Genomic DNA, 22,539 nt, shown 5'->3' on the forward strand with positions numbered 1-22,539 from the left:
AGTTTCCATCATTCTTTACTTGGATTCTAGTACAAAAAATATTTTGATAAAGCCATTGATAAAACCTGTAATTAATTCTATATATAGTTGTCTGCACCCCTATTGAGTGTTTCGATTAGGATTACAAGCTTTCTCCCCGACCACCCCTCTCTCTCCTCTCTTTCTTCATTCAATGTCTATCCCTGATTCCCTTTTCTCTTTATCTGTTTGTATTCCGGTCCAACTACCTCACGCCCTCACTCTCTCATTTACAAAATACATCCATGTTCTTTTACAATTTTACTAAGAAATTTATCAAACACACATGCAAAACAGTCTTTTCCCCATTTTTTTGTATCTGTCGACTCCCCCTCTCTCAAATTTTCTCAGTACGTCTGTTTTTCTTCAGTCTCTGTATCTGTCTCTCTTGCGCTATTCAAATCAAATAAGGTTGCCTTTAAGAGTTGTACCTTATAAACATGTTTTTGTAACAAATAATTATTTTACGAAAAGATTAGCCAGCACTTCTTCGTAAATAAAAGATTGTTTTCGTCTTTATAGTTTTCCTCATACCATTTAGGAATTTAGTTGCTTTCCAGAAATGTATTTAAATACATTTACTCCTCAATGATGGCTTCCTTTATGAGGTACAGATCTCCAGGCTCAACAACAAAAAATGTGTTTATGTGAATCCCCTTTTGAAACTATTTCACTTCTACTCTTATAGCCCCTTTACAGTTTTGGGAGCCCCAGCAATATGATGGCAACATTTCACTTAAATAGTATCATAATGATTTAAGAAACATTTTTGCACGGATTTTTAAAACAAATGTGTTTGAAGCCGAATATTGATGAAAGAATACAACATTTAGGTTTCTGTGTACAACAGAAAACCCTAATTATGTCTATCTTAGGACGTACAAACCGATCTTCAAAACATAGCAAACAAAATGAAGCACACAAAGAATATTTTCCAAAACCAGTTGGTATATATTTGAATACTTGTCCATAACACGAGTGTCGGTTAAGCATGTGTACTTTACCTTTATTTGCACCATTGCTATAACTCCACTAAAACAAATTTATAAAATCATTTCTTAAACTGAAAGAAACATAAAACAACTACAATTGCAAGTATAAAACAAGGGGAATGAGTTAATTACAGGAGATGCGGAGACTTAAACATTGCCATTTTCCCTCTTTTCATATACTCCTGCGATTTACATTTCGTCTCACCTAACAATTTAAAGCTTTTAGAAATCAAAGTGGAAGTTATCCATCCAGAGTACTGCCATAAACGTTTGGACATAATTACAGGCAAACAATACTTTTTTCATTACAATAGACACCGATACTACTAAATTTTCAATCATAATTACACTATGTTATCTGGATATCTTGCAGATACTGATTCTAATTTTGATTGCGATAGAAAGTACGGAAGGAAAAGGATTCTGCGAGAAACGGAAAGAAAAGAAATATCATTCAAATTTGTTCACAGTAATGCTCAACTATTTTCACTCGAATTCCATAATCATATCTATATATATATAAAATATATACATATACATACACACATAATAATGTCAAATAAATATCAGAACTCCTCCCTAATATATGAAGATTACATATTTACAAGTGGTATATGTATATGGGACGTTTATACTCATATCAGTTCGATTTTTACATGTAAAAACTGTAATGATAAATGCTACGACTACATTATTCAAAACAGATTATGACTACTTAAACACTGCTTTACTGACTGTTTTTACCAGTTTTCAAGATGAAAATCATCATCGCCTGGAAAAAGAAAATCAGTGATTATTCTCTACCACTAAATTTGTATGATTCATCTGTACATTTAGATGATGTTTTTAAACAATACCGAACTCAAAATACAAACACAATTGAAAATGCCTTGCACATTGACGAATCCAGGATTATTTAAGGAATAAATTGAGGGGGGGGGGGGTCCCAAAATGAATTTGACTGCAACACAAAAGAGAGGGGAGGAAGGGTTATCAAATGTGTACGGGAGGGGTTGAACATTCTTTGTATATATATATATATATATAAAGGTGTTAGCACTTTTTTCTTTGATATTTCCGCCTGGATCCGCCACTGTGTAGATGTACACCTACCCCCACTCCCATTCCCCAAAACAAAATTACTTACCCCCATCAAAAATATTTTGAAAAAATTATTTGGTAACAAATCTAACGCTATTACCTGTAACAAGTACCAATATTTTATTGATTAGAAAACAATTAACTTATGTGGACTATTCCATCAACGTTATCTGCTGGTAGCCACAATAATCATCGTATAAAAATTGTCACGATAACTTTGCAATATTTGGCTTTCAATTTACAAATTGCACAAAGCTGCGAATATTATTGTATCATACTTATAAACCATATTTTGTTCATCATGAAGATTACCAGCCTTACAAAAGACCACGTTAGCTACAAATAAAATATATAGAAGCCTGCAGAGTTAGAATGAGAAGGTAAAGTCTCTTTCTTTCATTTCATTTGTCATGTCTGCTGTAGCATAACCATTTACTATACAGATTAATTCCTTTGCAGTAACGGCAAGATGCATTTATAGCTAAGTGAATTATCCATCCATGCCTCATTTAAAAGAAAGATGTTCATAATAGAGAAGATACAAAGATATACGGTTACCTACTGAAAACATGTTAATATTTAGTGAATACTAGACTCTAATAGAATAATGGATCTTTATATTTAAGTAACTTCTTTGCAGTACTTTGAAATTACTTAAAAATCATATTAAAGTCCACCATAAATTGTTTCATTCTTATTCCGGACTACGTGACTATGATAAATCGTAAACTATTACCATCTATCTCTAAGCTCTGCTAATTGAATCGTTGTCGTCTAAAATATCTATGTATATAAGTTAGTTAAAAATGGTACTACCACTAACATATTAATGTATAACCAAGCTGTATAACACAAAAAGGGAGGACGGAATATACATGAAATAAAGCCTGTATAGTCATAGCTCAGAGTATGCCATTCTTTAAACACGTCAAAAAACATGCAAATGATTGGAATTCTTATTTGTATAATTCTATTGAAGCTTGATCCAAGAGGACTTTGCTTGCATGCACAAACCGATACATTAATTCCTCTTATACCGCGGTCGATAGGTTTATACGAAGAAACAAAAATGCGTCAGCGCTTCATATCAACAGACTGATGAGACATTGAAAAGATGGAAAACAAAATGTGTAATTGCGATGGTATTGACGATGTAAGTTTAAAAGGTAATTCATCTTTTATGATTCCTTATGTTGAACAAGTTGAGGGGATAAAAGCACAATATCCACTTATTCTCATGATCGTTTCCAGTAATATAATGTTTAAAGAAACTGGACTAGTGGTGAGAATGGCAGTGAGTTGTGACAAAATTTGTTTCCCAGCATTACATACAACTGGGAAATTAAGATACAAAACAGAACAACGATCGGTATGGCACAGCTAAAGTCAATGCAATATACGCTTACTATACTATCAGATGCATTCTATTCATTCGTGTAATAACAAGTAAAAGTCCAATATCTATATTATTTGTACACAGTATTCACAATTTGGCATCAATGACGATGCACTCACTTGATATTGTACACATTTTGGTCAAAACTGCCGTAAAGTGTATGCAATCGTACACATTTTGTTTTTTTCACAATAAGGCTTAGACAAAGATATTGTTTTTATGAGAGAGATAGGGATAGGGATAGAGAGACAGATATATAGAGAGAGGGAGGGAGAGAGATAAAGAGAGGGGTAGAGGTAGAGGGAGAGAGATAGAGATCGAGAGATAGAGGGAGAGAGAGAGAGAGAGAGAAGAAGAAGAAGTATAATAAAGCTTTATACACATCATTTTGTGATCATGCGTGTTTATGAGCAACGCGACGATAGATAGACAACTTATTAACAGGAATAATAAGAATGAAGTAATCACAAATAAATTTGGATAAAAAGATTTAAACACAATATTAATTTCAAAAATCTAACAGGTGAATACAAAACAAAAACAAAAAATTGACTGTTTTTCTAATATCATGTAAAAGAAAAGCTTTCAAAATTTTGCCGGTCACCAGAGTGTGACTTTTTACTATATAATTAAGCAAATATTTTCGCAAAGAGATAACACTTTATTGTCAAGACGATTCAAGCGGAATACATTCTACACACGTCTTTGAACCAACACAGGCTTACACATTCTACATGTAACACATTTATCATAATAGTACCGACAACAGATTCAATAAAGCAAAAGAAAGGTCCTTTATTAATAGTCATCTGACAAAAATTAAGGTCAACAGGTTTTCATAATACTTAAATGCAGCATTCTCAATTTGTAAGTGTGGTGTGGTGATTAATTTTATTTTCATGATTTTCTTATTTTAAAGTATTTGATTTTGGTGACAGAATCCTGATCGCTTAGAAACAATTTTCTGGTTTATCACTATTGAAAAACAAAACCCAGAAACGTTCATCTTCACAAACAATAGTAATCAAACCAAGGCATGATTACAGGCCTAAAGAACAATACAAAATTCTCTTTCTCATTATAGCGTCGCATTGAATAATCAATGACAAATCAGTCATGAAGTCATCTAAAATAATCGAGGAGATGTCTATAAAATTCTCTGGTAATACAAAAATCCAATCCAACAATATTCCACAAGAAATGAAATTGCTGCTATTATTTTTAGAAACAAACTTAAACATTTTATGTTATTTCTATGTATAAATTCATACACGAAATATCCATGTTAGTCACACATAGGCAATTTCTTCGTACATGTATACACAGTCTCACACGAAACAAATAAGCGATCAAATCGTCGGAAGCATTTTCAAAAACTAAATTTCGATTGTTCTGGCTATGGATGGAGGGTGCTCAGTCCCATGTGTGACAGAATATGTGCGGGATTAAACAGGAAGATATTATGCGCGCGGATAGCGGTCCATGCTATGATGTCACACTGTAATCTCCTGGTATTTGAGATCACAGATGCCATTTTGTCCCTTCAGCTCCCCTTTCAACCAGAAAGTAGTCTGGGTTCCTTTGCCCTGCAATAGAAAATGAAAATTGTCAAAGGATAAGCAACAGTTTTGCAATCATGATAATTTAGCACTCAAACACCTCAACCCAATAATGATATACATCAGTGTGCCACTTTGAATTTCTTGTTTTCTTTCATTGATTGCATTTAAATGAATTATTCATAAACACTATATCTTTTCGTAACACACACTATATATTCAAAACAAAGCCTAAGGCCACTTTTTTCATTGAAATACGAGGTTTAGCTTATTTCTTAGCATTTAATATCGCAATTTTAATCTGATACTATTTACTGAAAACAAATTTTTGAATACATTAACGAAAATCTGGTGCAATAAAGCACAAGGCCAGACATTATACAGATATCTTCTTTGGCTTAGGGTGAAGGTGAGGTTGAGGGTGAAGGAGAGGGAGAGGGTGAGGATCGGGGAGAGGATGAGGGTGTAATTTAGGGTAAAGGGAGGGTGAGGATGTGGGTAAGGGAGAGGGTGAGGCTGAGGGAGAGGGTAAGGTTGTGTTTTAGGGTGAGGGTGTGGGTTAGGGTGAGGGTGTGGGTTAGGGAGAGGGTGTGGGTTAGGGAGAGGGTGTGGTTTTGGGTGAGGGTGAGGGTGGGGGAGGGTGAGGGTGTGGGTTAGGGAGAGGGTGTGGGTTAGGGAGAGGGTGTGGTTTTGGGTGAGGGTGAGGGTGGGGGAGGGTGAGGGTGTGGGTTAGGGAGAGGGTGTGTTTTAGGGTGAGGGTGAGGGTGTGGGTGAGGGTGTGGGTAAGGGTGACCGTGTGGGTGAGGGTGAGGGTGTGGGTGAGCGTGAGGTTGAGGGTTAAGATCAGGGTGAGAGTGAGGGTTAGGGTGAGGGTTAAGGCGAGGGTTAGTGTTAGGGCTAGGGCATAGGTTAGGGTTACGGGTGCTGGTGAGGGTGAGGGTGAGGATTAAGTATACTATACTATTAGTGTATCTATTGAACCCGGAGCAATTGTCGCCAGAGTATTATCTCAGTCAAACATACCTTCATTTCGACTTCTCCTCTTAGTTCTAAGATGAAAGTGCCGAATAATTCAAGAATCTTCTTCGTCTGATTACTGAGGTGGATCTTCATGGCTGGAAAGACAGAATGAATACAAGGTTTTATAATTCTCTCTCAACAGTATCATGGATGTTGCTCGACAAGAGCGATTAGTAGATTGTTGGAAAAAATGCTGTCAAGTCAACTGAAATTTTTTCCAACAATAACAAAAAAAGGCACATTTGCTGACAAGGGTAAAGAAAATGGTCGTCAGAATTGCAATTAGTGGAAGCCATTCCAAAGGGACTTGTCACATCCCAACCTTCCTTCTAGCAACTCTCTAATTTTCAATTTATGTATTATTCAAATTGTTGAACTGCTGTTTTTAATAGTCTATATTGGTTTGGATTTTATGATTCATCACGATTAATCGATTTTGGAATCCATGAATCAATAAACACGGATGAACAGAATTATTGTGCAATTTTTCCTTATCACATACCTTCTCCATTCGATTCCATTCTAGATGCTGTGTTGACGGTATCTCCGAATAGACAATATCGAGGCATCTTCAGGCCTACTACACCGGCAACTACTGGGCCTGTAAGATAATATTAGATATTCATTGAGTGATTACCTTCTTAGCACGTTCTCCTGCATAGACAAACAGATGCTGCATAGAAATATAACCACTGAATCCAAATCGACAAATCTTGAAGCAATTTATTTGTGATTAGGGTAAAGCCGGATATATATATATATATATATAGAAGGCAATGTTTTGAGTTGGAATATGAGAAGAGATCAATTTCTAAGATTATTATTATAGCAGCTCCTTGCATAAAGAGTGTCAAACGCAACTCCAAAAAATGAACACACGTTTCGAATTTCAAATGATTGCAAATTAAGTTGTGTTAACATCTTTTTTACTCACGTTTAAAGATCAAATTAGAGTTCTGGTCATACGATTGCATTGTGAAAGAAATGGTGTGGAATCTAGCGATAGCATAGGGCCTATAAGTATTTGTGTGTACTGCAAGGTTCTGGAATCATCAAAATGATAAGAAATTTGGCCCAGTCTTGGTAAAGTAACAAGCACTGTAAGATGTAATATGGGACTACACAAACATGTGGCATAAAAATGAAGTTTTAATTTTTAAACTGTTACATGTCATAATTATTTGGAATATGAAGGCATTTGAAGAGCCATACTTTTCAGGGAACATTTTCTTTATCTGATGTTCTTCCACACTTGCATAATAACAATGAAAATGCTCAAAATTTTTTTTCACCTCTCCCCAGAACTCAACTTGTTGATAATGTTAGAAAACTGATGAGATATGATATTAAGCAAAAAGGTTAGATGCATTGCTTGATGCATATATCTCTCTGGAAAAAGGGAAATATTGCACAGCTATCTGCTATAAGTTTGAGCGAGCTCGAGAACAATGTTACCCACCTGTATGAACTCCGATTCTGAGCCGAAGTCTCTCTTCAGGTCTATGCCTGATCCTAAATGAGGTGATCTCATGGAGGAGTGCAAGGGACATACGGGCAATTTCTCGGGCATGGAAGTCACCATTACGGATGGGGAGACCTGATACACACATGTAGGCATCACCAATCGTTTCAACCTAAGATGGAGGAAAAAATACATTATGTATTACACATGTAATCTATAAATTTATAAAGAGAGAAGACAAAGAGAGAGAGAGGGAGATATATATATATATATATATATATATATATGAGGGAAACCAGATTAGATTCACAGATTATCTTATCTTGCAAAATGATTTTTATTGATCATCGTATAACTGACAAACTATTTCTCCATTTAAATAAAAACAGACTTAACATGGAAACCTGCGTTATTACACAAAACAAATCGGTAAATGAATGAGCACACCACAACAAGGTTATCAGTCAACCTTATTATAATCGGTTATGTGTACACCATTAAATCAGTAACAATAAATCAACCTATTTTCTGTTTGGATTATTTGCAATAAGCTTTATAAATAAGAAAGATAACATGGCCCAGAGGGAGGATAATTCATAAGCAATTTGTAAACACCATTTTGAATGTAGCAATTGGAAGAGAGGGGGGGGGGGGGTTCAAATTTGCCATCGAGGTAGCTGAAACCTCTCCAACAAGCAGCAAAAAAAAACCTAACCAACCAAACGTTGGAATGGTAAACAGATAGTCAACGCTACTGACAAAGCCGATTCTTATTATGAAATTCCCAGATATATGTCCAAAATATATTTCCACAAGCACACTTTTAATTTTTAATAGGCTGTACTTTTTAAAGTAATTTATGTTATTTGCTCAAAGGAACAAAGGCATTAAAGGTATGAATTTACTTTATGAAAGATATATACCGCATCTTGTCAAGATATCAAAATAAATTAAATATTATTGAATATGATCTAATATTTCAAAAAAATGTAACACATATCTTGATGGAAACAACAATGGAAAGGCTTTGTGTTAAACCTTTATCAGCGAAACAACTTAAGTTGATGCCTGTTGTTGATTGAATTAAACCATTTTAAGAACAGATATTTAGGGGTCCTGAAGCATTCAGGGTTGTCTTTGAACATGCATAGTCAGGATACATATTGTGTCCTTTGGGTTGAATAGATTACAAAACATGAACGAATATGATATGGCGTCAGCAAATTGAATCAGGATGCCCCTCTGCACGGAGAATAACAAATAATTCGGGCTTGATCTTCACCCAAACTAAAATTGACACGGCAACCTGATCTCCTTACGAATATTACATGTTGATCCTAATTCGTGTCTCAGTGTCTCTGGAGGTACACGATTTTTTTAGTGTCCTGCATCTTTAAAAAATAATCGTCATTTCCGTCAACAAACACACCTGTAATTCTACCCCAACCAACCTGAAGCCCTCTCACACACTTTCCTCTAACCCTGCCTGCCTACGTGAACTCGCTAAATAGCAATTAGGTGAAGAAAATGCCCAGAAGCAATACAATAGATCGATTACAGAATCGCCGCTTTTCCTACTCGTTATCAGATTCCGGTAGACAAAATTATTTCAGAGAAAAAAACAAATGAAACACCTACCTTGTAGACGTTGAAGTTGTCAATTACAGCATCGAAGCAAGTGTATAAGTCATTGAGTAGATCAACCACCTGCAAGATAAAACCAGGGAAAATAGGAAGTGAAGGAAACTGCTTGGAAACAAAAGGATGGGGATAGAGGAAAGTAGGTTGCCTGGAAGGTAATTTGATTGTTTGAAAACAGGGGTATACGGGAGTCATGAACTCATTCCATCTCTTAGCTCTTACGTTACGAAGGATATAACATTCAATGTATTCGACCAAAAAAAAATCTTGGTTAAAGGGGGTATATAAAATAGATCCTCAACGCCACGAAATGCAGAAACCAATGAAATATATGAAATGAAATGGCATTGAAGGATTTGCTTTAACATAAAGTTTTCACAATTTTTCTTTGGAACATTCTGTACATAATCCAAGTCTCCATATGCTTTCCCCCATTCATTTAGTGCAAAAAACAAAACAAACAAAAACTGTTCACAAATGAAACTACAGTAATCGTAGACAGGGGGGGGGGTGTGAAATGTCAGCTGCAAAAGTGCTTCTACAAAGTGAAGTTAAATCATCTTCAAACTTGCAGTCAAAATATTTACACATCCAAAGTTCCAAATATCTGTGAATGAACAGACGCATGAACAATGTTGTTTGTTTTAGTTTGGTTTATTCGTTTAAATATAGATTGAACAAAAATAACACCTATTTCAGCTGAAAGGCTTCCCTTTTCTGGTTCTGTTTTGGGGTTTATAGCTTCTATGCAGAGTCCATTTCATCATGTCCCCTGAACAGCACTTAAATGAATGAATGATAGCAGCGTTTAAAGAGAACATGCCCTTACACATACTACTGTTCGGAAGGCAAATCGATTAACCAAACCCACCTGCATACCTTACTTTTCAGATCAATACCTATAAATATTTAAGATGTGTTTGGCTCCGATTCCTGACATAACGAGAGCGTTTTCCCCATATCCGATTTCTGGGCCGGATCTAGAGGGATCACGAAATATAGGGCCCCCATTTTATTTTCGGTTCAAAAAGCAGTAAACATGACGTACAGCCCCTTCTTTCCCAATACCCTAACACGTGTGGCATATTTACCAAAGTCAGTCTCTCATCCGGCCTGTTCTAGTTACCAAGCCTTGCAATCATTTCTAGCGAAGTAAACATGGAAAATCGAAATATCCTTTTTTTTAAGTGAAGTAGCGTCAATGGTAATTGCCCTCCCCCATTTTTTCTGCGTTAGCATAATGGCTCAGCCATGTAAATGACGTTTGTAGCTTGAAAGACATCACGTTCGGTGACAACAGGTCCACAAATTATTTTCGGTTTACAACTTCTGCAATGATATACGAATCGTCAAGAAATAAAAATCATTAGGATGCAAAGAAATAATGAAATACGTTAACTTTTCGGTTTCTAGAAGATTACAGATTAATACGTTTTTTATTCACAACTAAAGCAATTGATACCCGGATACGCTTTCTGGCTTCAAAAGTAGAAATAAGCTGATGTTTTGGTTCGCAACTAACGTAATAAAATACTTTGACAGTGTCACTAGAATAAGCCGAAGGCGAAAATGTCTACAACCTATGCTGTGGTCCATAATTGATTGAATAAAATGCCTACCTCGAGAGGTGTACTGGCCGATGATAGTTTTGTGAAGCCCACGATGTCACTAAAGTAGATAGTCACACATTCAAATGATTCTGCTGTCACAGGTTTACCTTTCTTCAGTTCTTCTGCCACTGGTCTGTAATGTCAAGACAAAATTAATGAAAGGAGAAAGGTGTGGATGGTCAGTGTCTGTTGATTTGCATTATACTTACACAAAGTAGATATACAAGTAATTTAAAGTTACCTTCTTACATGCTGCCAGAAATAGCAATGAAACTTTGTCTATGATTGCAGTGTATCCTTTTTTTCACCATCCTTCCAACCACAACATACACATCAGACGGACCATCAAGCACGGTCAGGTCAAGCAATGCAAGTGATAATAATTACTAGTTTTTCTTCTTTTCTGCTGAAATGGACGATCTAGATAAATTAACCAATATATTTTTGGTGGAGAAACGTGGATACTCTAGCTATCTCTTTTTTTGAAAGTTCATCGGGCAGAGTCATATTACGACCCCATTTCGAATGCTGAATCTCATATGAACTTCATTACACCCAAATAGCATCTGGTGCAAATTCAATACCGTCTAACATGCCTCTCAAGGGTGAAAAGGGACTTCTAAAGAAAAAAATGTGCCTCTGATACAACGGGGTCCATCACCTGATAGGCTCAATGTATTCCTATCAACGGAAATAAACTACTGGATTCTTATTCTGTCTGTTTTTAAAGTGTCATCAAATTTCGCCTCTTTGGACACACCACATAATGTCCATATTTGTGTCCTATGCTATCCCTACAGAGGATATGATTGGCTACGTATCAAACAAACGCTATACATACAACATATGGAACCGATTTCTAACCTGGGCAGGATCTGGTAAAGGAGTTCCTCAGCCTTCCTCTTCTCCTCGTAGAATGCTTCAGTTCTCTCCTGGACCAAGCTCTCCAGATTGGAAGCGTACTGCTCCATCCGAGACAGTAACGTGTCCACTAGGCCCTTGTTCTCAGAGTTCCTACAGGAGAAGAAACAGGGAGTGGTAATTGGAGATACTCAGAAGGACGCGGACGGATTTTAAGAAATAATTAATATGTCTAATTTCTCAGTATTTGACTGGTCGACTATGTCGAGAAATGATAAAAACTCAAAAAATACATTTCCTTTTGCAATAGAATATTTGTGATCAGCTTAAGGAACATATTCATCTGGGAAAGTTGTACAGTGTATAAGTTTAGGAAGTGGGGATTTGTGCTTGATATGAACGTGTTTGACTGGTCATTTTAAAGACCATATACAAATTAGGTGATCATGTATATATATTAGCCTTTCTACATACCTATCAATTCTCGAAAGGTGTGCATAGGTGTACAACTGTTTTAAAGTTCATAAAACGAAATTGAAGTCCTTGCTGGCACGTATTAAAACTATTCGGCATGATAACTTGAATATTTTGTTTTATAATTTGTTTATTGGTACATGAATGATGAGCTGCATTTCCACTCTTTCATAACGTTAATTCACGATTTGACTGAAGTTTAGAGTAATCGAGATGTAGATGTTAGCTCTTTTCTCGTGTTTGGCATATACGTTCGGATAATGCATTCGACTGCCCGTGGCTTATTTAAAAACAGTTACATCACAGTCTTGGATCAATGGTACCTGAACTGATAACTACAACACCCTATGCGCAAAGTCTGAACTGAAAGCACACAGAGTTCATCACACAAACACGAGACCGCCAGCTTATTTTGGTGCAATTCAGCAGCTTACCACTTTCGAATGATATCGGATTATGGCAGTTTCCATTTCAACGTGTTTTACGGTCTAATCAGGAATGGAGTTTAAACGCATCACCAAATTTAGGACAATTATTTAGATTGACGAAGGGATTGTGTAACTACATAGGGAATTCTAGGCTACCCTCACACGATGCGTTTCGTAGCTATTGTGACCCATATACTAAAACGATGACACCAACATCTCACAAACAAAAGATACAAGCTAATATAGATAGGAAGAACGAGAAAATTTCGCCTACATTCTCTTATCGTAATTGGGGATTTAGAAACAAAGTAAAGTTTAAGAGGCAAGGAAAACAAAATGTAATATCATTAGAATCTACATCCTTACTTCAAATATTAGAAAATAAATATTACACAAATTTATGTACTTTCCCTGTTCTTTTGGTGGCTTTGCATGGTTATAAATGCATCGTGCTATTTTATCTTTAATTTAAAAATCTCACTTGTTGAGCTTGCGCATGGTGCCCCTTAGTTGACTGTAATCAGGTCTTATCGTGGAGTCTTCCTTCCAACAGTTGGTGATGAGGGTCATCATCTCTTGAGAGCACGTCACTCGGTCAATGGTTGGTCTGAATGCAGGCTTGTAGCCGTTTGCCACTTTCTTCACAATCTCTGTTGAAAACATGAAGGAAAAATCAAACGAATTATAACGGTTTTCCACAAGAGAGTCACAGCGGGAAGGGGGATAAACTCCAGTCTCTCTCAAAATAATAATTTTTTATTCATATTTTGAAAGATATAAACTATCATATAACCGAGATGAGAATGTGCTTTGTCTCTCTGTTTTTACAGCGCACAGGGAGAGAAGCTGGAAAGGGATGCCGGATAGGAGGTGTCGATGATATCTTACCGTCTTTGGCGAGTTTAGTATCACTATCACAACTAATGTTTCATCTAGGATTTTCAAATCCATGCATAGATATTGCACATTAAGACTTTCTAAACCAATCTGAACATGATTGTGTCGGCACAGATTACATTCAAGTGGGATTAGCATGGTAAATTTCTAGGTTATGAATAAAGATGGATTGTACCATGGAAATGTGGATATGCTAAAAATGAATGAATATTTATGATATTCTTGATCCAATAATCTAGCTTGTATAGTATATTCTTCGAAATGAGATTAACATAGTGTGACATAACAAATCGGAAGGAACAAAGCATAACTGCGAGAAGTATATACACAGCTCCATGAGCTGCCATGAAATTATGTCTAGGAAGCCTATTCGTACAAATTGATTTTTTTTCCCCACAGAGATATTTAACCTAATTTAAAATTGTGTAACTATAGAGTGGCTTTGTAAAATACAATGCTGTTTGTGTCGCTTTCGTAAGGATAAGGCAGCTGCGCCATCGGAATGGCACGTGTCTGACTAGCGTCGTCCTGAACATACCTTCGGGCATCAAGTCGACGTCCTTGATGTAAAAGACTCCTTCTCTGTACATGATCTCCTGTAAGATTATGCCAAAACTGTAGACATCTCCCTTCTGGGTTCCCCCAGAGGGGATCTCCGGCAGGCGAAGAAGTTCAGGGGCTGTCCATAATCTCCCTGCAAAATAAGAATATAGTAGACAAAGTTGATGATGATCAGGGACACCGGTATTTATTGTAATCCTTGAGAGATGAGAAAAAGGAGAGGTCTAGGTGTGGATGATACTACCCTCCATCTTATGTCTGATTAAAGTATGAAGCGAAAATAGCATATCGAATCATCTGACTTTAGGATAGTGGTGATCATCGAAGACAAAGATTTGATAGGATTATGTTGCTCTATTCTAGTACTCTATAATGCGCCAGTTTTAATTACCCAGAACGAATTACAGGGACACCTTGATTAAATCTGAAGTCGACAGAGGTAAACACTGAATGTCTCTAAAGGGAAACTTAATTCTTATTTGCTTCTTTATCATTAGCAATTGCAAGCATTTTGTGATATATTAGTGTCAGCACTTTTTTCGACGGAGGGAGGGGGGGGGGGGGGGGTAGAGGGGTCACAAAAACTAGTTATTTAACAATTCCCTTACTTTCAGACTGTTATCATACAATTTTGTAATTTCCACATTAACTTTAAAACATTCTGTCGTCATTTGGGAGAGTGCTAAAGAAAAGCCGCTCAATTCTTTACACGAAGAAATCTGTGCCAAAATGGCATGAAATGGCATGATTCGTCCTTGGTGTGAAAGTATAGAAACAAATTTACTGACAAGAGATTGCTTTTAAGAACTCTTCCATATTTTGTTCATGGATCACGAGATATAATTGGTGAATGAAACCTATGTCACTGGCACAATGCTGTCAATTTATTTACTGTAGATCTAGGTCGTGCCGCTTGGTATTCCGGAGTTCCAAATCGATTATTATGTTTAACCTTTCTCTCCTGTCATTCGTCCAGGTCAAGAACAAAATACGTTTGAAATGTGATCTTCGTTCATTCACATTAAACTTAATTTCTATTTTATTCTCACAGGATGCCCCGTGGTAAACTTGCTGACATAACTGATCCCGATGGTTTTCCTGAAGTATTGATTAACTCTCTATACAAGTTGGACATCTGTACAACATTATACGGAGATCAATGGGGATGAGGAGAGATTGAATCTGCTTTTCAAAAGATGACACGGACCCAAACTCGTAATGTTAGAGCCAGAGGAGAGGGTGAAAGCAAGTCATCTTGAAGCACTCATCATTCAATAGAGAGTTAACTTTATCTTGCTTGCTCATGTTCAAGAAGAAAGAGAGGGAAACAAAGGTGATGACGTATAAAGAGAGAGAGGGAGAAAGAGATAGATTATGCCTCTTGTCACCCTCTGCCCCCAGCTGAGATGTTACACTTACATGATATACTATCTCAGAGGGTGTTTTTTATTCTATTTCTCATCTTCATAACTCTTCCAATTCCTTCGAAAAGGCATTTCTCGTGCAAGGCAAGGAAAAAGGAAGTCTGAATCAACCCATCTTCTCTTCTTCAACGCCACAATAACCTTAAAATAAAACTGAGCTGCTCTTGCTAGTTGGGATATGTGATCGCTTTTCGATGACATGTGGTGACGTAGGTGCAGTTTTCTAACCTTCACCAAAATAAGACAGAGGAAGATTTTTTTTTTAAACCCGAAGAAGAACCGCAGAAATACAGATCAAAATATCAAAAGGTGAAATAGATGGATTGATCTGCGGTAGACAAGAAGTCTTTGGGTGAAGTTCTTGCCCTGGGGATTATCCTGTTTTTGAGAAAATGTCAGAAATTCTATCACTGATTTGATATTGCTCTTTAGCAGGGAAAATGTTCATACATGCTTTGTGTTTTTTTTTTCTTGTACGAAATGGATTTCTTTCTCTTTTTTTCTTTTTTTATCATCATCAATTAGGAATGTGAAAGTATTCCTTTAACTGTTTTGCTGATCGAGAACAGTTATACAATCGATCAATGACTGCTTCAAAATCATTTCAACATAATTATGCATACTTGTTGAATGTAAACATGAAAGCGCAACATTTGTTTGTCGAGTCTTATGAGTGACGCTTGCTTGTGGTCGATTGTGATTGAAGATGAAGAATACGTGACATATAATATTGAGCGATTACCTGCCACACTAAAATTTAGAAATGTGTAATTTGGGCAAAATCGTTTCTGAAGAAAAGGTACCTCTATCAATATTTTTCAATAATAACGTATATTAGTAGTTCCTCATAAAATTGTTATTTACGTCAGACCGTGAAATGCATTTCAAAATCCGGACATGCTTTGCATGCAGGATGAAATTCCCTTTTGAAACTTTAAAAGTTAATGATAAAACGCATGAAAGTCGTTGCGGGTGGGGTTGGGTAGACACTGAACAAGTCCATATTACAAGGCTACAGGAGATTATTGTTGCAATAAAACATTTCTATGGTAAATGCAATTATGTAAAGTTTAATGGGGGAAATTAGAAAGCTTAAAGTAGGTTGTGTGCCTAATAGAGCTGAACAAGAAAAAGAAAGAATCTGATGTGATTGCAAAGAAACAATGGGGAAATGGGAAAAAGAAGGAAGAAGAAAAAAAGTTCGTCCAAACCGCTCCATTAAAAGGGAAGAAAATGCAGACGTTAGCTGCATGCATGATTATGCCTAATTCTACCAAACCAGCAAATAGGTCATTTCTATTTCTTCTGCTAGACATTTTTCATAAAAAATAGAATTTGGAGGAGGTTGGTTGATCATAATTCTGTCCGAAGGGACTATCTATGGAAACCCCGTCCATGTCATTAGAAACTAAAGGCAGACGAACGATCCTAAAAGTAGGCCTAATCGATAGCAGATGGCTCGATAGCTTCACCTGAATCAATCAAGAAATTGCGCGTTTAAATTTCTTCCCTTTTTCCTCCGGAAATGTAAGGACGCAAGATGAAATCGCTGCCATTCGCCTTTTGTGTAGCTATTTTCAAGACTCTCTTAAAGAGAGTATACGGTTAACATAATGCTTTTGGGGGACATCTGTGAACATTATTTTAAGCCTGTACGTTAATTGTATATTCTAAACCTGTCAAGGCCTCAGATACATGTAATATCGTTATTATTGATTTCAAAACCTATGCTTGGATAATATTAATCAAACCACGGTGATATAAAATAACTACAGGATCTCGGTAAATTGTGTGCAACTGACAAGTCTACTATGCATCACAAATTAAAATCAAATTTGATTCTGACATCTGTGAACATTATTTTAAGCCTGTACGTTATTTTACATTTTGAACCCGTCAAGGCCTCATAAACATGTAATATCGTTTTTATTGATTACAAAACTTATGCTTGGATAATCTTAATCAAAGCATGGTGATATAAAATAACTCAAGAATTTCGGTAAATTGTGTGCAATTGACAAGTCTACTGTTCACAAATTAAAATCGAATTGGATTCTGACATCTGTGAACATTATTTTAAGCATGTATGTTATTATACATTTTATATCCGTCAAGGTCTCATATAATATCGTTATTATTGATTTCAAAACTTATGCTTAGATAATCTTAATCAAAGCACGGTGATATATAATATATACAGGATTTAGGTAAACTGTGTGCAATTGACAAGTCTACTATGTTCACGAATTAAAATCGAATTGGATTCTGCATGAGTGATGAGCAAACTGTGAAATTCTAATGTTCATTAATTTCCATTTAAAATGTCTGACACACTGCACTTTTCAGATACGATTCTGCGGTGATTCTTTAATATTGATAAATTGCAGATGATACATTACGGGTAAGGGCATTCCGTGGTGGATATCGTTCGGCCCTTATGAGAATTATAATTGGTTAAATGGTAACTACCATTGGCTCCAGTTCTTGAATTCGAGTGAATTAGAAATGGTAAAATGATGAATAAATCTATAAAAGCTCATTCATGAAGATTTATCTTCAGGTCATCTAAGTAGGACAAATCGCTGGTCATTGCTACCCTTTTTGGCGAGTTTCTATACAAAAAGGACATACGATACCATAGAGAGAGAGAGAGAGAGAGAGAGAGAGAGAGAGAGAGAGAGAGAGAGAGAGAGAGAGAGAGAGAAAAGATAAACAACACAGAACAAGGCGTTCAGAGGGAAACAGAGAAAGGGAGACGGAGAGGGAAGACAAAAGAAAGCGCGATGGAGGAGAGAAAAAAATGACGGGAGAAAGAGAGACAAAGAGAAAGGTGGATATGGGGAAGTAGACAAAGAGGAGGAGAAAGAGACGATGGAGAGAGAGAGAGAGAGAGAGAGAGAGAGAGAGAAATGGTAGGAGTACTGATGTGGGGGGGGGGGGAGGGGGCATGATGATGACGATCAAGAATTCAGGATCATGTGTTGGTGGTGTGGGTGTAGGATGGGGTGTGTCGGGTGGGAGGTTGTGGTCCAGATATAAGCTATAAAGTAGACCAGAAAGCATCAGGTTCGCCTGGGAATGTTTTCATCCAAGCCTGAAGGGCTGGCTTAGGGTTTGAATCCCTGCTTGACGGTCCAAATCTCCAAGACTGATTGGACGAAGAAAACGAGGGTATACGGTGCGTGATCTCAAAAGCTACAGGGGATGTCATCTATTATTCATCGCCCAGATTCCAATGGATAACGAATACAATAGAAAGAAAGATTAACTACCGATTGAAATGCTGGTATGATTTCAAGTTTCATCTGTCTCGGAAAGCTGGGTCCATCTATATCATTCCATCAAGCAAGATTGCATTTCTCTCTCTCTCTCTTTCTCTCTCTCTCTCACCTTTTCCCAGCAGCACAACACTAAATGATAGGTTTTATGTTGCATGCCGGGAATTCAACGACTTTATGATAATTCAAATCATACTATAGGTCTTTGCTAAATGAGCAACCCGTCGTTTTTTTAATGTATATACATCTATTTCCTAGAATATTGAAAAGAATAATGATTAATCAAGGATTTTAAAAATGACATGTTTTGAGAAGAAGAAAAAGATTCGTATGTAGAAAAAGTAACAAAAAAACAAACAAATTACGAACAAAATATATATATAGATGAAGCATAATTGGTGCCTCATAATGTTGATCAATATCTTACTCGCCAAACGTCAATATTTCAGAATCACTCCTTAGCAAGACTTAAAGGGATAGTTGAGTTCTGTTTTCAGACCGCAAATGCCTTCAAAGTGCAAGGTTATGGCTCTTATTCTTATCCATGACCCTTTTAGAACCTAAAATTGCTATGAAGGTAATTTTAGACCCCAAAATGTGTAAAATTTAGCCAATACGATCATACCAATTCAGCTCCACTTTAAAGAGAAGGTTGAGTTCTGGGAAGAGGTGAAAAATAATTTGTGAGCGTTACTCATTCTTATTATGCAAGTGTGGAAGAACATCAAATAAGACACGTTCCCTGAAAGCATGGCTCTTTAAATGCCTTCATATTCTAAATATGCATGTAACATCGTAAAAATCGGGGGCCGGTTTTTTACACCACGTGTTCGTGTAGTCCCATATACATCTTTCTGTGTACAGTGTTTGTAACTTTACCAAGACTTGCCAAATTTCTTATCATTTTGATGATTCCAGAACCTTGCAATACACACAAATTCTTATATGCTAGATGATCAACCTTTTCTGATCGATTCCACACTGTTTCTTTCACAATGCAATCGCATGACCAGAACTCAACTTCATCTTTAAAAAAATACATGGTGACCGTTAATTAATTATTGAATTGGAAATAACAATACACGAGCCGGCTAATTGTGGGTATTATAAGCAATACAAAAATGCCAACAAAAAAGCCAACATCGGCATTAGCTGAAATACGACGTAAAAGGCTTTCGGGTTTTTTTCAACAGTTTTTTCAAATTTTTCAAAATATCTAATATCTGTGGTGGTACACAAGTATTAGAAATTGGTATATTTCAGCCATCTCTGAACCGATTTTGATCAAACAAAGATGATTTTGTCATTTAAATATTATGTTCTTTCAAATTTGACACTCAGTTTTTCATTATCTCACAAAAAAATTATTTTGTGTAGCGCCCTCTGCAACAGAACTCAACTATCCCTTTAACGTTCATAATGCGTATGCTAAACGATGATTTGTATGAGAAAGTATACATTATAGATTTCCAGTTAAATTGAGAGATAGATTCTAGGAAATCGAAGCGAGTGAGCTGATATACATAGACACATCTTTGCACTAAGACGTCAGTCCAAAATGTATAGCATTATAGTTTCCGACAGTGTTTATGCATTGATATTATACAACTGTCACTACTGGTAAAACAACGTTTTCAGCCATACAAATGAAAAACGAGGTGTAAACTAAACATCTACTAGTTCATAGGATGAGTTCAATTAGTTTTGTTGTTACGAACATTCGAACAGAAAGCAATCCGTAAATGGGATAATGTGCACACCGAGAAAACAGATATCACATTTCCTCCTGCATTGGTGAGCCTCAAACAAAGTTTGACAAACATTGATTAATGGAGATTCAGCGGGATTTTTTTAAAACTTTAACAAAGCGAATACAACAGATGAATCAGAAATGTACAGATATCACTTTTGTCTATTCATTTTCTATCACACAATTCATACCAAATCTACTTGAGCAAAATGAATATGTTTCATAGGCTATGCATGGGATGGGGGGGGGGTTATGGGATCGTCGTTATATAAAGTACAATGTCAATCCTGTTTCAACGATCTTGATCAGTTTTAAAGGCATGAACAAAGTTCTGGAATCAGAAGTTAAACATATTTGTTTGGATCCTCATAATCAATCTTGATACATTAGTAGTATGTTCTACAGGTAGAAATGTTATAACATGTAGAGAGAGAGAGAGAGAGAGAGAGAGAGAGAGAATTTAGGAATTAGGAGTGGTACGTAAGTAGCATGTTGGGTATTATTAAAATTGAAATGAAGTAGGAGATATGAGGAAGGGGTGAAACAGTTGGTATGCCTATGATTGGGTAAGTAAATGAGAATAAAAATATGCGACGAAAACGTTGTGTAGGGTTAAAGGGAAAGTCCACCCTCAAAATAAGTTTGTTTCGATAGAGGCAGAATAATAAGAAAATCAGGTGAGTGAAAGTTTGAGCAAATTCTGAATGAAAATAAGAAAGTTATGAATTATTGAAGTTGTGATCAATCAAATACAAATTGGCAACTCTGTGACTTATTATACGAGCTCTCCTTCATTTGCTTTGTGCATAATATTCCATAAAATCATGTTTTCTTCGTTATTGATGACGGAATATATATTTGTTCCTTGCAGGGGGAGTATAGAAACATATTTGCAATTATTATGTTTAGGGTGCATGTATGGTTGCAATTTTTCTTGAGGGAAAATGAAGATTTTAGATTTTTTTAGTACTGAACAAATGGAAGTTGAGCTCGCATGATACGTCATAGAGTTGCCAATTTGTATTTGATTGATCACAACTTCAATAATTCATAACTTTCTTATTTTCATTCAGAATTTGCTCAAACTTTCACTCACCTGATTTTCTTATTATTCTGCCTCTATCGAAACAAACTTATTTTGGGGGTGGACTTTCCCTTTAATCAAGTAAAACTTGAAACTTCAAATATGATGTTAATTACTGATCAGGCAATTTCATCTAAATGTTCGATCAAGTTGACTAAGTCTTGTTGGAAATCACAAACAATGATAATTATTAAACAAATTTTTGGCGAAGTCAGTCTACGTAAGCACGTGGCATAGATTTTTTTAAAAACTATTATACTTACATTTAACATACAACATTTAACACGAAACATCGTCACTATGATTTTCTTCAGCATGGGGAAAATAATAATATTTGTGTAACCTTTACCAGTACTTAACCTTCTCTTTAATCAATGCTGTAATGATAGAACCACGAACCTAAACTTGGACTTACTTTGATAGTATTTGTAAGAATCCTCTTCATCCGGCTCGAAAGCATGGTCAGGCTCCCTGAAGGACGTCAATCCAAAGTCTGTGATCTTCAATACAAATCTGCTGTCCACAACACAGTTTGAGGATTTCAGGTTCCCGTGGGTTTGTATCACGCTGTTATGCAGGTACAGCATGCCCTGAAAGAGATGGGTGATAACCAGATTTACTATCATCGGTAAATCAAAAACAAAGTATTTTCTAGACAAACTTAGAGACTTAACGTAAAACTTATTAATACTGCATTCTCAAAACTACATCCAAACAAATATTATGGTGTTTTCTTATACAATATCAATTTGATGCATTTTCTAAATCATTTGAAAGGTAGCAATAAATGTGAATGTGTTTAAGATTCTATAAAAAAAAGACTAACGAACGAAGAAAAGAATATAGTTCCTGAAACAGGATTAACAAATAAACGCAAGGTATATTAAAATTGTGTTGTTTCTTACCCTCATGTCGGCAATGAAAGGGTGAGGGTTTTTAACTATGTTTTCTATTCTTGTTGGTGTTTTTCTTTCATAACTGAC

The 22,539-nt window shown here is 36.1% G+C and overlaps 1 protein-coding gene across 1 annotated transcript in view; it reads right to left on the bottom strand.

Moving 5' to 3' along the window:
- Window positions 1-946: 946 nt before the first annotated feature.
- LOC576434 (atrial natriuretic peptide receptor 1) overlaps window positions 947-22,539 on the bottom strand; it is a 107,552-nt gene continuing 85,959 nt past the window's right edge. The window contains exons 11-20 of the mRNA XM_030972422.1: window positions 21,972-22,146; window positions 13,998-14,153; window positions 13,044-13,212; window positions 11,664-11,813; window positions 10,809-10,932; window positions 9,187-9,255; window positions 7,546-7,720; window positions 6,589-6,687; window positions 6,090-6,181; window positions 947-5,093 (exon numbers count right to left, since the gene is read on the bottom strand). Of these exons, the coding sequence (XP_030828282.1) occupies window positions 5,001-5,093; window positions 6,090-6,181; window positions 6,589-6,687; window positions 7,546-7,720; window positions 9,187-9,255; window positions 10,809-10,932; window positions 11,664-11,813; window positions 13,044-13,212; window positions 13,998-14,153; window positions 21,972-22,146 (1,302 nt within the window). The 3' untranslated portion in view covers window positions 947-5,000. The remainder of the gene's footprint in view (window positions 5,094-6,089; window positions 6,182-6,588; window positions 6,688-7,545; window positions 7,721-9,186; window positions 9,256-10,808; window positions 10,933-11,663; window positions 11,814-13,043; window positions 13,213-13,997; window positions 14,154-21,971; window positions 22,147-22,539) is intronic.

The sequence above is a fragment of the Strongylocentrotus purpuratus genome, unplaced genomic scaffold (assembly GCF_000002235.5).
Source record: "Strongylocentrotus purpuratus isolate Spur 01 unplaced genomic scaffold, Spur_5.0 spur5_scaffold_6, whole genome shotgun sequence".
NCBI lineage: Eukaryota > Metazoa > Echinodermata > Echinoidea > Camarodonta > Strongylocentrotidae > Strongylocentrotus > Strongylocentrotus purpuratus.